Here is a 17,078-nt window from a genome sequence, read left to right on the forward strand (position 1 = left end):
GTCTGAGAAGGCAGTACCCAGGCCCTCCCTGATCCAGGCCTTTCACAGGTCACGCCAGGTCCTGGCTCTGTGCCAAGAGCACCAACAGTCTGGAGGGCTTAATGTTTGTAACTAGCTATGTGACACTTAATTTTTCTGAGTCTGGGTTTGCTCATCTGTGAATTGAGGGTAGTAACACTCACCATGCAAGGTTCTCGTGAGATTTAAATGGGACAGTGGCTGCAAGGAGCCGGCACTGCACAGTAGTGCTCCATGAAGACTCGTTCCCTTACCCTTTCCAGTGTTCAACCCCCATCACCTCCTGGGGTATTTGCCCTAGTGGCTCATGGACTGTATCAAATGCCCTGTGAGGAGCTTCTACACCTCCCACAGGGGCTTGTCGAAGGGAAATTATCACAGTCTCAACTTGTAAAGAAAGGGCAGGCATTTCCTAACGTCATGGAGAATCCTTCTGAGAGCTGGGATAAGGTTCCCAGTGATGCCCGAGTACTGTCCTAACAACCCCTGTTGGGGACCCTCTGGCCTCTGCCCCCCATGACTCTTCCCATAGTGTTTCTAAGAATTTCTGGATGCTGTGTATTGCTGCAGGTTCCACTGAGGCTGTCTGTGCCATTCCAGGGCCCTGGGGCCACTAGGCATCTCGCACAATGGTTATGAGCACAGACTCGAGTTAGGCTTGAACCCTGATTTCACCACTTACTGGGTGAGTTAGTTAACCCCCGAACCTCAGTTTCCTCATCTGTATAGCGGAACAAAATAAGCACTAAATGTAAGCAGACAGTGTTGTCTTCTTTCATTTGGATCCCATGCATTTGCAGTTGTCCCCTGAGGGGGGCTCAGAACAAGAGGGTCCTTTCACAGTTAAGGAAAGGGTGCTCCACAGGTTGAGGACACCTAGAGGACAGAGGCCAAAGCTCTAAGTCTTTGCATACTCCTCTCTGTGGTGGGCACAACGCAGGTGCTTAAGGATGTAGGTAGGTCTGCAGAGGGTGGGGAGGGAGCAATGGATGGTGGGTGGCAGGGAAGACCTCCAAGGAAGCATCGAGAGCCTGGGCCTGGGGCTGAAAGTGGAAGGCAATGAGTCAGCCCACTGCTGGTGTCTGATGCAATTATGGGGAAAGGAGGAGCAGGAAAACAATATTATTGTGTATCTACCCAGCAGTAGGCAGTGTGCCCAAGCCTATAATTAAATTCCCATAATAACCTTGAGAGGAAGGTGGTGTTATTTCCATTTTACACATAAAAATATAGAGGCTTAGAAAGGTTAAGTGGCTTTAAGGAAAACATAGTGGATTAAGCACATGTTTCTTTTCCTGCTTCCTCCCACAATCACAGTGAAATGTTGGTAATGGAGTAAAGTAAGTATAAGTCCCCAGGGACAGAGACTGACAGTGGGATGACAGTGGCACAAGATGGGTCAATAGTTTTTGAAGAAGGGGTGAGGGTGGATGTGTAGAAATTGACCTTGCAGAGCAGAGGTTGGCAGCTGATACTTGCACATCAAGAACAGCCCGCTTCCTATTGACAACTTTAGGGGTGGTGGGAGGGAGACAGGAGGAGTTGCAAGTCTGTGTAAGGAGTAGTTAAACCAATGGCTACCTTCCCCACCCCCTGGGGTCCTGAGACTGCCCTAGTGCCACCCAGCAGGAGAAAGGAGAAAGGTAAGAGTTTCTAGAGAAATCAAATCAGAGGCTTTGATCTTGGGGGGACCAGGAGGGATGAGAGACAGAGTGGAAACAGGGAAATTAAATGAAAGCCTACTGGGCCCCCAGCCTCTCCCCCAGCCTGTTTCCCAGGTTGGTGGCATCAAAGTTTTTGCCTCCCAGACCAGAGATGAAAGAGAATTCTTCTCTTGATAATTGGCTGGGGCAAGAGAAAAAACAACAACACAAAACCCTAAAGAAATTGACGTTTGGGGGATTCCTCAAGAAAATGGTGGGCCCCCCTTAAATATGGAGCTTCCAGTCAGCTTTTGGTGCCTCACTGTGGTGTTTTTTTTTTTCCTTTTAATTTTTAAAAAGTGAGGCACAATTTACATGCAGTAAAATGCACAGATTCTAAGTGTACAGTTTACTAAGCTTTGACAAATGTGTACCCTCTTGTAACCCACACCCCTCTCAAAATATCGAACACTTCTGTCACTTTAAAAAATTCCCTCATGCCCTATGGCTTTTCCCAGGTGGTTCTTCCCCCACCCCCTTCACCAGAGTCTTCATTTCGGCGTGGATGGACCCTGCCTGTTCTAGGCCTTCACAGCCACAGAATCATCTAGTATGATATCTGGCTTCCTTTCCTTAGCGCCTGTATTCAAGGTTGATCCACACCGTTGCATTTTCCAGTAGTTTGTTTCTTTTTATTGCTCAGCAGTATTCCATTGTATAAATATACAGTAATTCATTTATCCGCTCAAATGTCGATGGCTTATTTGGGTTATTTTCAGTTTGGGGCTATTTTGAATAAGGCCACTATGTCTTTCTCTTGGATGAACATGTCAGCATGGAATTGGGCCCTAGGGTAGATTTATGTTTAACTATGTAAGAAACTGCCACACTATTTTCCAAAGCATTGGTATAATTTTACACTCTCGCTGCACGCGGGTGCTGGCTGCAGCAAATTCGCACTAACACCTGGTGTTTTCAGTCATTTTCCTTCCTGTTATTTTAGTGAGAACATAGTCATAGCTCATTATGGTTTTAATTTGTGTTTCCCTAATGGCTAACGATGAGAACTGTTTCATGTGCTTTTTGTGTATCTTCCTTTGTAGTGTCCATTCAAGTCTTTTGCCCCTTTTTTGTTTGGTGGATTTTTAAAATTGAGTTGTAGAAGTTCTTTATGCATTCTGGATGCAAGCCCTTTGTCAGATATATGTATTGCAAATATTTCTTCCAGTCTGTGGTATGCCTGTTTATTTACTTAATATGTTTTAATAGTCTAAAGACTTCTGATGAGCAGAAGTTTTAAATTTTGATGTCTAATTTGTCATTTCTTTCTTTATCAGTAGTGCTCTTTGTGTCCTAAGAAATCTTGGCCAACTCCAAGGTTGCAAAGATATTCTCCTATGTTTCCCTCTAGGAGCTTTATAACTTTAGCTTTTACATTCGGGTCTATAAGCTATCTAAAATGATTATATTTTGTATATGTTGAAAAATGGAGTCAAGTTTTATTTTATTTTTCTCTGATGAATATCTAGTGGTTCTAGCCTCATTAAAAAGCACACACAAAAAAAACACCAGCCCGGCTGGCGTGGCTCAGTGGTTGAGCATAGACCTGTGATCTAGGAGAACGTGGTTCGATTCCCGGTCAGAGCACATGCCCCGGTTGCAGGCTCGATTCCCAATAGGGGGTGTGCATGAGGAGGCTCATCAATGACTCTCTCATCATTGATGTTTCTCTCTCTCTCCCTCTCTCTCTCTCTCCTTTTCCCTCTATGAAATCAATTAAAAATATATGTTTAAAAAACAAACAAAAACACCCAAAAGACTTTCTTCTCCTTATTAAATTGCTTTGGCACCTTTGTAAAAAATCAATTGCCTGATAAAATATGGGTCTATTTCAGGACTCTCTATTTGGTTTCATTGATCTATTTTTCTATCTTTAGGCCAATATCACACTGTCTTGATTTCTAAAGCTTTATAGTAAATCTTGAAATCAGAAAGTGATAGTGCTCCAACTTTGTTGTTTTTCAAAGTTTTTTTTGCACTTCTAGGTCTTTGCATTTCCCTGTAAATTTAGGATCAGCTTGTTAATTTCTACAAAAAAGCCTCTGGCATTTTGATTGGGATAGTGTTAAATCTATAGATCAATTTGGGAAGATCTGACATCTTCATACTAGTGAGTCTTCCAATGCACAAATATGGTATTATCGATTTATTTATAGGATCTTTAATTTCTCTCAGCGTGTTTCAGTTTTCACATAAAGGTTTTTGCACATTTGTTACTGAATTTATTCATAAGCATTGATTTTTTTTTTTTTTTTGTCCATTGCATCTAAGTTGTCAAATTTATTGGCTTAACATTGTACAAATATTCTCTTATTTTCCTTTTAATATCTGTAGGGTCTGCAGTGCTGTCTCCTCTTTAGTCCTGATATTAGTGTTTGAATCTTTTATTTATTTATTTGTTTTTTACCATCCAGTTTAACCAGAAGTTTGTCAATTTTATTGATCTTATCCAAGAATCAACTTCTGGTTACATTGATTTTCTGTTTTCTATTTTATTTATTTCTGCTCTTATCTTTATTATTTCCTTTTCATTACTTACTTTGAATTTAACTTGAGCTTCTATTCTAGTTTAGATATTTTATTTTAATTCTTTCTTATTTTCAATAGAAGAATTTAAAGCTAAAATTTTTCCTGTAAACATTCCTTTAGCTGCACTCTACAAATTTTGATACAATGTGTTTTGTTATTTATGTTGTAATATTTTCTAATTTCCTCTGATTTCTTCTTTGATTCATAGGTTATTTAGAAATGTTACTAAAGTTTGGAATATTTGGAGGTTTCCTTATATCTGTTCTTGGCTTCTAATTTAATTTCATTGTTGTCAGAGAATATACTTTGTATGATTTCAAGTCTTTGAAATTTACTGTGTTTTTTTTTAGGTACAGAATATAGTTTTCTTGGTGAACTTCCCATGTATGCTTGAAAATAAAGTGCATTCTGCTGTTATCAGATAGAGAGCTCTTTAATTGTCAATTAGGTTGAGAGCATTGTTAGAGTTGTTCAGATCTTTTACATCTCTGATAATTTTTTTTTTTTTTTCCTATTTGTTCTATCATCAATGGAGCAGAGTCTTGAAATCTCCAACTATAATTGTGGACTTGTCTCTTTCTCCTGTTAGTTCTGTGAGTTTTTGCTTCTGATTTTTTGAGGCTTTGTTACTTAGTACATGCCCATTTAAGGTTGTTATGGCCTCTTGATAAATTGACTCTTTTATTATCATGAAATATCCCTCTTTATTGCTGTTAATGCTACTTGTCTTGAAGTCTATTTTGTCTGATGTTGATATAGCTACTCTGTCTTTCTTATGACTGGAGTTCCCATGGTATTTCCCCCACCATTTTATATTTCAATTGTGTCTTTTGTAAACAGAATATAGTTGGTCTTGTTTTTTAAGCTAGTGTTACAGTTTCTCTCTTTTAATTGGAGGGCTTATGCATTTGCATTTAATGTAATTTGATTAGATTTAATACTACAATCTTGTTATTATCTATTTATTCTGTTTTTCTTGTTTTTTCTACTTTTCCACCTTCTTTTAGGTTAAGTACTTTCCAGTATTTTATTTTATCTCCTTTATTAATTTTAAACTATATACCTTGGTATTTTTGCAGTTTTTCTAGAGATTATATGTATCTTTCATTTTTCAGTTTACTACAAATTAATATTTTACCACTCTATGTAGAGCACTTGCAACAGTATACTTTCATTTACTTCCTTCTCATTCTTGTTATTGTCATACATTTTACTTCTATATGTGTTGTAAACCTCATAACTCATCTACATAAATTGTGCTCTTAAAGAAATTAAGAAATAATGTTTTATGTTTACCAACATATTTTCCATTTTTCGAACTCTTCATTACTTCATGTGGAGTTGAATTTCCATCTTCCTGAAAAACTCCATTTAACATTTCCTTTAGTACAGGTCCACTGAGCAATATGGTCTGGTTATTAGTATACAGCTAGTGCCTGAGGGGACAACTGGCATCTAGCCTGTCTGGGGGATGTGGCTGGTAGAGCTTAGCCTTGCTTCCTGATGAATGGCAGAGACTTCCAAGCTGGACCAAATCTGTGTCTGGTATTTCCAATTATCAAGGTACCTCTGAACCCCACTGGGCAGGGTGACAGTGGGTACATGGTCAGTCTCTTCTAAGGTAAATACTGAGGGCCACAGCAGAGTATCCATGTGGTTGCAGGATCCTCCACAGATGGCAGGGTCCTGACCACCTGCTTTTTGTGTCCCCACAGCTTACTCAGACATGGGGATGCTTGTTTCCTGCCAGAGGAGTGCCCATGCACTTGGAAGGGGAAGGAGTATTTCCCTGGGGACCAGGTCATGTCTCCTTGCCATACCTGGTAAGTAAGGGCCTCATCCAGACTCTAGCTTTTACTGGGGGTGGGATGGGAGTGGATATGGGATACAAGATCATGAGCATAGTCTAGCATGCCCCTTCCACCATGTCCATACTCATGTTGCGTGTTTGTGTGTGTTATGTAGGGGTTTGCCTACATGGACAAGTAAATGCATAGAAATAACCTTTGGGGGGGTATTTTTTGTGAGTATTTACATGAATGTGGTTTGTTCAGACATGTATATGAATATGTGCATGCATATTTGTAACCATGATGATGTGTTTGCTTATTTATATAAATGTGTGTGTGCAGAAATCCAAAATGCATAGAGTGCATATTTGAATGTATATGCATGTGCATGTATATCAATAATTGGGCATTCATAAACCTGAATATGTTAGTGAATATATACAATTATGAATTTGTATATGTATACAGGTGTGTTTATATATATTTGTAAACACATGCATCTATTTAGTATGTGGGAATATGCATGCACAAAGTATGTGAATGTCTGTGTGCATTGTGTATACAAATTTGTATTTACATGTGATAAATGTATAAATGTGCATTTGTGCTTTCCTATGAATACTTACATGCCTATATATGCAAGTGAATATACATGTAAATATATTTTCATACAATATGTACATTAATAATGTAAGTATACATTTGTGAGAGTGTGTGCACCTGGATTGGATTCTATGGGAACAGATAGGTGGACCAGTTCTGTAGGACCTGCGCTGGGCCAAGCAGTAGGAGGTAGGAAGTGGGTAGAGACTCAACCTCTTAAACAGCCCCCCAGGCTTTCACGGCTGCTGGACTAACTCACGTTAACTCATCTTCCAAAGATTTGGATCCTAGAGGTGTCTTTGGTGATTCTTTCTTAAGCAACTTATTTTTCTAATCTCTACATAGCCTCTGCTTCTGGGAGAGCTGAGAATCTCTCCAGCTTTGTAAATTGTTTAAATGTGGAAATTATGCCAATGACCCCTCCAAAGCTCTTACAACTACTCTGACAATCAATGAGGCCTCTCAACTGGTGTCCCCAGGCTGGGCAGCTCCTACTGCGGCCACCTCTGCCAGATGCCTCAGATGTTACTGGCGGAGAGAGCATCTCTGAAGGGCACATGGAACCTCCCTGACACTCCCCCTGTGGCCTCGCAGCCCTGCAGAGGGCCCACTTAGCCTTTCCAGGGCTCTGAGCGTCCTGGTGCTCCTCCAGCCTTCAATGTGTCTGCAGGATGGAGGCAACCCTGCCACTGCCCTAGGGGGCCAGGGGACATCTCAGGGACTCCTGAACCCTGGCTTCTGCAACCCTCTGGTCAATGACCAAAGCCTATCAGCTAGAACAATGGGGCTATGATGGGGAGGGAAGGAGACAGGACCAGGAAGCCTCAGCTCATTCCAATGGAGCCTCCTGTCCAGTGGAACCCATATCCTGTCCTGGTCACATCACGTTCCAGTGACTGTCCAAAGAGGTCAGTCTGCGTACAAGACCCTGTGTAAAGTAGCTTTGGGTCAGGCTGGGTGCAGTGGCTCCTGGTCTGGTGTTTCAGAAATTAGTGTGTTCTGTATGAGCCCTTCCCAACCTCTCAGCTCTCCTGAACTCTATGTCTCTTGTAGGCCGAGAAGAGTCTCCTAGACTCAGGAGTTCCTCTCACCTCAATGAGTGTGTGCACATGTGAGTGTACACAGGTTGTGTGCTCCAATGGCCATGTCTCCTACATGAAGTAGGGACCCACAATCCTACCCTTCAGGCTTCTGTGGGAAGCTAATGATGTTTGTTGAACCCCCGACCAGGGGCACACAGTGAGAGTTAAGTAGGCAATGTCCCTGTCAAGGATATTCAGAGTAGGGATGTGTGTGCCTGTGAGCTGGTCCGGGTGCATGTGTTTCAGCGTGTGCCAGCAAGGCTCATTCCAGTGCGCCCTCCACCCCTGTGCCGCCACCTGCACCGCCTACGGTGACCGGCATTACCGCACGTTTGACGGGCTCCCATTTGACTTCGTGGGCGCATGCAAGGTGCACCTGGTCAAGGTGAGCTCCTGGATGTGTCTGCTTGGCTGGCTCCATGGGGACCCACAGCAGCTGAGGCTGCAGACCTGTCAGGGCGTGGTGATGCTCTTGACTCCAGTCTGACGCTAACTGAGCAGGTGAGGAATCTAAGCCCCGAGGTGTGGCTTTCCAGAGACAGAAAGAAATGCTGAAGAGCAAGCTAGAGGCTGGACAGAGCTCACCAGTCATAAAATACCCCACTGCCTGTCCACCATTATAACCTTGTCCTATTGGGTTCCCATGATTTTCTGTCTGTAGTAAGAGCAATTGCTTTTTGAGCTTTTATTATATGCATGGTGGTCTACTGAGCAATTTTTTTGTGGATTATTTTATTTAATTCTCACAGCAACTCCATGAGGTCGAGTTGTTGACCCCATGTTATAGATGCAGCAACTTAGGCGTAAGGAGGTTAGTGATGTTTCTCAAGGTCACACAGCTAGACAGCGGCAGAGCTGGGTCAGGTTTGAACCAAGAAATCTGACTGGAGAGTTGGTGTGCTTAAGGGGTCACGTGTAAGCCTTCAGCTCACCAGAGGGAAGAGGAATGGCAATGAGGGTGGGGCACAACAAAAGCAGGATCCCCCCAGAAGGAGAAAAAGGTTCCAGCAGGGCAGGTGGGAAAGTGCCAGAGACACATCAGGGACCTTGGCTTTGCTGAGGGCCTGTCTCATTATGTAAGAGTAATAATAATAATAATAATAATGACAAACCTTTTATAGAATGAGTCCTATCTATGGGGCAGGCACATAATTTCAAAACCCCACAGACCCCACTTTATTTTTTAAATTCCAAAGCTAATACATGCTCCTCACTAGCATTTAAAACAATATAATAGCACATATTAAAAACAAATACTCCTCTTTACGTCTCTTCTGTTCTCATTCTCTGTTCCTAATAGTCAGGTATGGATCCTTCAAGATCATTTGCCATCACACACACACACACACACACACACACACACACACACACACACACTTTGTTTAGTTTATATGGATAGGTTTCTACAATTTGCCTTTTCCCACTTAACAGTGTACCTCGAACATTATTTCATACAGTCAGTACATGCCTTTTTCTGCCTCTTCCTGCTGAATTCTACAGGAAGGACGTGCTCTACTTTCTTCTGTTATTCCTCCATTGATGGATACTTAAGTTGTTGCCAATATTTAAATGCTCAGTGAATACTTTTGTGAATGTATCTCTAGACTTTTTAGAAGTGGAATGGCTATAAAAAGCATGTACATGTAAAATGTTGTTTAATGTCTATAAATTGCCCCGCAGAAAGGCTTCCACTACCGTTCTACCATTATCATTGTATATAAGACAGTGTCCCTTCCCATCCTTATTATATATTCATTCATTCACTCATTTATCAGATACTTTTTGGAGAGTCACTACATGCTAAACACTGCACTAGGTGCCCCCAAAAGGAAACTGAGCTTCAGAGAACTGAAGTGGGTTGCCCAAAGTCACACAGCTAATAAGAAGTAGAAGTGGATTGAAAAAAACTTCAGAATTTGTGTCCCTCTACCTCTGTGCCTCTCAGCAGACCTCTTCTCTCCTTGTTTTCACTAAACTAACTGGTTTTCTCCTCAGAGCACATCAGAGTTCAGCTTCTCTGTGATTGTAGAAAATGTAAACTGCTACAGCTCAGGCATCATCTGCAGGAAATTTATTTCCATCAACGTTGGGAACTCACTCATCATCTTTGATGACGACTCAGGAAATCCTGTAAGGCCCGGTGCAGGTGAAGGTTGTAAGGACAGTTTGCAGGTTAACAGGGGCCGGGGGCAGAAGAGGGCTAAGGACTGGTTTCTTTATCACAGAAGTTTCTCTGGGAGCCATTGAATCAGCAGCTCAGATTGAATTCCTTGCCAGGGTCAGGAACACAGAGGTCAATGTCAGGGTATGAGGGAGGCATAAGAGTTGGTGAGGTCCTGGGGCTGGGCAGTGACTTGTAGCCAGGCCCAGCTGCCCCAGGTGTTGGGGGACACTCTTGCCTCAGGGATGACCATCTCTGTCCCCCTAGAGTCCTGAGAGCTTCCTGGACGAGAAGCAGGAGGTCCACACATGGCGAGCAGGGTTTTTCACTCTGGTGCATTTCCCACGGGAGCACATCACTCTCTTATGGGACCAGAGGACCACGGTGCACATCCAGGCTGGGCCACAGTGGCAGGTAGTCACATGAGTAGTGTCCCTCAAGGGGCCCTCTGCTCCTGCCTGGGTCTGAGCCAAGCCACTAGGTGTCTGTGGGGGAGCTGTACCCTTATGGGGGAGCCAGCTGCATCATGCCTTCTGTCTTGTCCTTCTCCACCCCTTATCCTCTGACCCTTCTCCTCATGCTGTGACCCCAGTAGTTGCTTCTGGGTTCATGACAGAATCCTGGGCTCATGGCGAACACTCTGCCCATGGTTCACCCCTGGCGAGCCTGCAACTGACATGGTGTCCTCTCTTCTTTCAGGGACTGCTGGCGGGACTCTGTGGGAACTTTGACTTAAAAACCATCAATGAGATGAGGACCCCGGAGAACTTAGAGTTAACTAACCCCCAGGAATTTGGCAGCAGCTGGGCTGCAGTTGAGGTAAAGCCTCCTCCAACTGGGTGACTACCTCCCCCAGCTAAGCCCTGGCCAGCACTGAGAGAACCTGGCCCAGGTCAGGGAAAAGGGACATTGGTGTGAGGCTGCTCCTGCAACTGTTCCCTCAGCCTCTGAGCTTCATCTCCAGCCCTAGACCATCCTATAGCCCAAGGAAACTCACCATCCCATTTCACAAATTGGTCTGCACACCTGCCCTGGACCAGGCTCTGGGGGAAGGGGAGGGACTGGGAAGGAGACAAAGTCTCTGTCTTAGGAGAGATGACCACTTAGCAGGAAGGTGAAACATGGCCATCTTATCCGCCTCTGTTCGAGGCAATCGGAGAAGGCTTCCTGAAGGAGGTGAGACTAGTGTGGTACTTAAAAGATAGGACAAATTTGGAAGGATGAATGTATCAGAGAGAAGAGCTCTGAAAAGGGAGAGCAATGTTAGGAGAGGCAGGAATAAGGGGGGTGTCCCAAAGGTTTGGGAAATGTCTGACTGAGGCTGCCAAGCTGTAAGCACTAAACTTGGGTCCTTGTCTTGGTTCATCCCGTGACTTGTTGGGTAACCTTAAGTCTCATTTTCTCTGGTCCTCTGTGAAGGGGCTGTGCCAGGAGAGGTATGATGAATTGACTTCAACTCATGTGACAATGCTGATCAGTGAGAAGAAGCTGCCAGGGATGTTGTGCTGAGAAATATCTAAGACTTGTGTCTGGCTCAGCTGGAAGGAAACCTGTGATTGATTAGTTATGTCTGCCATGGTGCAGTGGTGGAGAGTGGTGATGAGTGTTTCATATTTGCCTTTCCTGAACTGAGCAATCACAGGTCCTTAAATCTCTGCTAGGGGGCAGACAGAAATGAGCCTGTGCAGACTGGGGTCAGGAGAGCTGTTAGTCATGGCCTGGAGCTCAGAGTGATCCTAAGATGGAACACGGCTGTTCTCACAGCCTCAGAAAGGTGTACTCTGCCCCATTCTCATTCTGGAGAAGCTGAGTGAGTGGGTGACTAACCTTTAGTGCTCCCCACCTTTCACCCCCACTACTGCTCTTTCTCTCTTGCTAAGCCCCTTGTGCATTCCCTGGGGGGCTGTAGTGAAAATGTAGGCCTGAGGGAGGAGGTTCAGCAGATATCAGGAAATTGTATTAATTATCTATAGCTGTGCAGCAACATTACCACAGACTCAACAGCACTCAGCCATCTGTGATTAGGATCTGTTTCTGTGGTCAGGAGTCAGGGCTTGACTGGTCTTCTGCCTCAGGCACCGTCAGCCCCAACCAGGCTTTCATTCATTTTGAGAGTGGGCTGGGAGGATCTGCTTCCTGCCCACTCACGTGGTTGTTGAAAGCATTCAGTTCCTTGCAACCATAGAACTGAGAGCTTCCGTTTTTTGCTGGCTGTTGCCTGGAAAGACTTCAAGATAGGTTCTACAAATAACACAACCATGCAATCACCAGCACATAACCACATCCATCCATCACCTATGCTGTCTTCTGTTGGTTTAAATCAAATTCTAGGTCCCTCCCACTCTCAAGGGGATGAGATTATACTAGGACATGAACACCAGGAGGTGGGGATCAGGGGGCCACTCTAACAGTCTGTCGCCCACACCAGGCCACAGGCATTTGGCGGATAGGGAGGTCAATAGCCCTGCCTTTGCCCTCAGTGTGCAGATACCCTCGATCCCCGGGACACATGTGTCCTGAATCCTCTCCGAGAACCATTTGCCAAAAAGGAGTGCAGCATCCTGCTCAGCGAAGTGTTTGAGACCTGCCACCCTGTGGTGAGTGGACCCCAGCCAAGGCCACTCCTGAGCCCCACCCTTCTCCTTGGGATCCCTTCTGCTCTCAGACCCCCACGCCCATCACGCCTCAGGAGAGACACCTCAGGTCTAGAGGGGAGACCCGTCTCTGCCATACCCCTGCCTCCAGCCTGCTCGGGTGAAACAGTCTGTCCCGTTTCCCCAGACAACCCAGGATAGAGTCAGACAAACAGGGCTTCTGTGCCCTTTCAAGCCTGTCTCAGCCTGGCTCTCCCTCCCTGTCAGGAAGGCCTTCTGAACAGTGGTCCCAAACCCTCACGCTGTGGCATCAGCTGCCACCTGTTCTGCGTGCAGTGGAGAGAGGAGAGCTGGTGCTCAGCTCTGCACTGCAGCCTCCAGGGCCTTGAAGGCAGCTGTCAGACTGGCCTTGGCTGTCTTTGGGCCTGGCTGGCAGTTCATACCCCACGTCTGTTCCTCAGCCACGCCTCCAGCCCCTGGATCCAATGGCTTAGGCCCTGACCCTGCTCGGGCACTCTCTCCATCTGGTGGTCCCTTCGTGTTTCTGCTGCTCCCTGAGGCTAATTGGCATCAGTCAAGACGCTTCAGGATGAATATTCAGGATCTGTCCTCTGACCTCTGACTTCTGACCTCCTCTAGGTTGATGTCACTTGGTTTTACTCAAACTGCCTGACAGACACATGTGGGTGCAGCCGGGGTGGTGACTGTGAGTGCTTCTGTGCCAGCGTGTCCGCCTATGCCCACCAGTGCTGCCAGCACGGGGTGGCCATCGACTGGCGGACCCCACGCCTCTGCCGTGAGTGTCCAGTCACCCAAGGGGGAGAGTGGGGCTCTCTGTGGCCAGGTCTGTGGGGGACCATCCCTCTGGCTAGCGTTTATTGAGTACTTACCATATGCCAGGCACCAACTGCTCTGTGTGTATCACTGATTTCTTTACCACCTGCCCTATGAAAAGGGCTGTTTACTCCTGTTTTAGAGTTGAAGAAACAGGGTGGAGAGAGATGAAGTAAAATGCTCAGGGCCACACAGGTCAGGGGTGGAGCCTGGCAGCAAACCTGTGCTGTTAACCACTTTGCTAGAGAAGTCAGGGGCCCTGGGTTCCAGACCCAGAGATGCCATTTGTGAGCTATGTGACCTCAAGTCACCCATCCTCTCTGGGGCTCAGTTTTCTCATCTGAAAAAGAACAGACTTGTCCCACCAGGTTTTTTGTGAGGATCAAATGGGATAGTGAATGTAAAAGCCCTTTGTCAGCTGAGACCTGCTGTCAGAGGCAGCCCAAGACATCAGTATATTTAGGGCAATGGTGGTCTGCGAATGCTTTTGGTTGCAGACTCTAATCAAGTAAAAATATTTAGAGCACACACACATGCATACATAGGTACATGCACATGTGTATATAATTAGTATAAATGCATATCACAAAATAGATACAAAAGGAAATATTTGAAAGATGAAATAAAATATGCAGAAATTTAAATAAGTAATTACTATTTCTTTCTGCATACCAATGATCTTTCTGGTGCGAGCACACCTCACTTTGCAGTGCTATGGTTATTACACAGGCTCTGGGGCCAGACTCTCTAGGTTCAAACCCAAGCTCCACCAAGAGGGGTGACCTGGGGCATGTTGTTTACAATGAGTTTAATCCAGGGTTAGAAGAATGTATCTACCTTGCAGGGTGCTGTGAGATTTAAATGAGATAACCCATGTAAAGCGCTTGGCACAGTGCTCTAGCTATTTTTCATAGGGATATGGGTGCTGGCATGTCCTGAGCCCTGGGGCTCTGGGCGGGATGACCTCAGGAAGGAGGTAGAGCAGTAGTGGCCTTTGGCTTCCCTCTTCTCTGCCTGTTTTTCCCTGAGACCCTCCCACCGCAGATGCCCTGGGTCCTCATGCAGTCTGCTTCTCCCTCTACTTCTCTGATACAAATGCTCCAGGAAGGAGAAGGGAACACACATTGAATGAGGATCTGCTGTGTGCCAGGCCCTGGGCCTTCTGTGCACTAACTCATTAACATTCAGGTCCAGGAGTAGGGCGAGGCAAGTGAGGCACTAACTGGGGCACAACATAAATCATGTTAAAACAATATCTTTTAAAAATAAAAAATAATGCAAAAATAACTTTGATGAACAAAAGAGCAACATTTTAAGTAATAACAACATTAATATTATTGATTTTTCCTTTCGCCTCAACCTGGATCCAATGTGATCTGGCAAGGCGCTATCACTGATCCTGTCTTTATTTTTAAATTTTGATATTTTATTCATCATGGATATTTTGCATTAATTTTGAAATTTAAGAAATATTGATTAAAATATTATATATCTTGGCTACTGAAATTTTTGATGCCTCCTTAAATTTTGCATCAAGGTGAGCACTAGCCTTACCCTAGTCCAGGATTCACAAATCTGAGGCAGATACTAGAGTGGTCCCATCTTATAAAAGATGGCACAGAGAGGTTGAGTAACATGTCCCAGTATGCACAGCTGATGAGTGAGAGAGATGGGATTAACTCAGGCCTGACTTTAGAGAGCTGGCTCTTGATGACTCTTCTGGGTGACCTGCCGTTAACCTGGTACACACTTGAAACCAGAGGCTTGGAGATCTTCTAATTTTCTAGTTCAGTTTTCTGAGCCCACAGATGAGGAGAGACAGGTACTTGCCCATAGCAACATAGCAGGTCGATCTTCTGACCCTAGTGCTGCTCTTTCCAGAGGGCAACACCAAATGCAAAGGAACAGTGTTGATTAGGGGGTTTGAGCTGTGAGGTGGAGTTGGTGGCTCTCTTCAGACCATACTTATGAATAGAGAAGCCTATCCTCAGCCTTTATCCCAGTTCTATCCAACTGGCTCCTCATAGCCCTGATCCTGGACTTAGGTGCCCTCTTCAAGGTCCTCCAGCCTACCCAAAGGGCTGAGGACTCTGAGGCTGGGGAACAGGCTGTGTTTCTAGGCTGGGCCACTAGAGGGAGCGCTGAGCACATGCTTGGAGGAGCTTGTGCCAGCCTAATGGAAACTGCACCCAGGGACCTTGGACCTTGGAGGCCCCTTCCCACCCAAGGCTCTTGGCAGACTGACTTCTGTCTCGTGCTTGCGTTCCTCTGGGACCTTCCACAACATTTCTGATAGGAACTTCCACCCCTTGATTCTAATCTTGCCCTTTGGGACCACATAAAACATACCCTTCTGCCCAACATTCATTCCTTTATCCTTTTGATAAGTGCTGAGTGCCTCCTCTTGGCCAGGCTTTGAGCTTTGTGCTAGGGGCACAGAGAGGAGCCATTGTATTTCCTACACCTCAAAACATCTGAATCTAATGTTCTTGCCTGAATCTTAGAGTTTGGGAGGCAGGCCTGATCCTTGGGGAAGGAGGAAGTGCTGGGATGCAAGGGGCCTTAGCTCTACCCATCTGTTCCAGCTTCCTAAGAAGTCTCTGTTCTCTCTTTCAGCATATGACTGTGACTTCTTTAACAAAGGTAAGCCCGTCCTCCCCAGCTGGAGTCTTGGGGTCTGGGGCACTGCCAGCCCTGTCCTGATGCCACAGCAGCATCGGTCATCTTGAGACCCTGCTGGTCCAGAAGAGCTGTGATATGGGACAAGGAGGGACCCCATCATGCAGAGAGAGCCCTCACAGTGCAGGGCCCAGGGATGCCCCAGAACTGTCCCTAGGAGCCTATCTGGAGTCCAGGGCAGGTCAGCTTCCTGGGGATTGTGCTCACCCAGGACAGCTTCAGTAGGAAGTAAAAACCAGTGGGTCACCCCATGACCTTCATAATCAAGCTCATCAGGCCCACGGAACATCATCTGGGGTTTACCAAAGTTTTGAGTTGGCAATGGCAAATTCAAACTGCTCTCCCCAAGGATGGCCTGGCTCAGCCCATCAGATTTGTCATCAAATTTAGCCAGGGTTTCAGGGTACCAGGGTATGCTCCCACCTCTGCATTAACTAGGGTGAAAACACAGGTCATGACTAAAGACCCCAGGGAAACTAATGTCCAGCAATTTAATCACTGGGGTCGGGTGGGCAGTGGGGGGAGGGCTGCCCAGGGGTGGTTTTCAGCACTGATCTCTGTCCAGCTGGGCCAAGGTCAGACCTTGACAGAGCTAGATGCTCAGCAGGTCCTTGGTGTCATTCACTTTTGACTTCCAAACTCCCCATCTGTCACTGTCCCTTCCAGGCACCATCCTGCCAGGAGCAGGCCTATGTGGGTACAGGCCCAGGGCTTTGTCCTCTTGTCCAGTTATCTGCATTCTCAGATTTTGGGTTGAGAAACATCCCCCTGGAAAGAGTATAGCAGGTGAAATGATAGGGGACCGATTAGAGACAAAGGTACCAGTTAGGGGGTCTGAATGACGAAGGCAGGGCCAGAGTATAGCATAATTCAGATTCTGCAGCCCCACCTAAATGTTAGCCCCTTGGGGACTCCCAATGGGCAAAAACCTTTAACCCCTAAAGGAAGAAATCTGTAATGGGAGAATTGTGGCCCCTGGGACAGGCGGTATCCGTCTGACATCAGGCAAGACATTTCAGCAAGACAGCTCTGAGAGTTTCCTCCCTTCTGTGGCATTTTGGGTAGCAGTAACTGGCAAAGGACAA

General features: G+C 45.6%; 1 protein-coding gene across 1 annotated transcript in view; it reads left to right on the plus strand.

The window, feature by feature from the left end:
- The window catches only part of OTOG (otogelin), a gene marked incomplete at both ends in the record, with an annotated part of 71,189 nt that overhangs the window by 25,892 nt on the left and 28,219 nt on the right, over nucleotides 1–17,078 (plus strand). The window contains 8 exons of the mRNA XM_081154863.1: nucleotides 5,966–6,073; nucleotides 7,972–8,110; nucleotides 9,721–9,855; nucleotides 10,154–10,300; nucleotides 10,586–10,705; nucleotides 12,367–12,483; nucleotides 13,120–13,276; nucleotides 15,931–15,957. Of these exons, the coding sequence (XP_081010989.1) occupies nucleotides 5,966–6,073; nucleotides 7,972–8,110; nucleotides 9,721–9,855; nucleotides 10,154–10,300; nucleotides 10,586–10,705; nucleotides 12,367–12,483; nucleotides 13,120–13,276; nucleotides 15,931–15,957 (950 nt within the window). The remainder of the gene's footprint in view (nucleotides 1–5,965; nucleotides 6,074–7,971; nucleotides 8,111–9,720; nucleotides 9,856–10,153; nucleotides 10,301–10,585; nucleotides 10,706–12,366; nucleotides 12,484–13,119; nucleotides 13,277–15,930; nucleotides 15,958–17,078) is intronic.

The sequence above is a fragment of the Miniopterus schreibersii genome (genome assembly GCF_964146895.1).
Source record: "Miniopterus schreibersii genome assembly, chromosome: 12".
Lineage (NCBI taxonomy): Eukaryota > Metazoa > Chordata > Mammalia > Chiroptera > Miniopteridae > Miniopterus > Miniopterus schreibersii.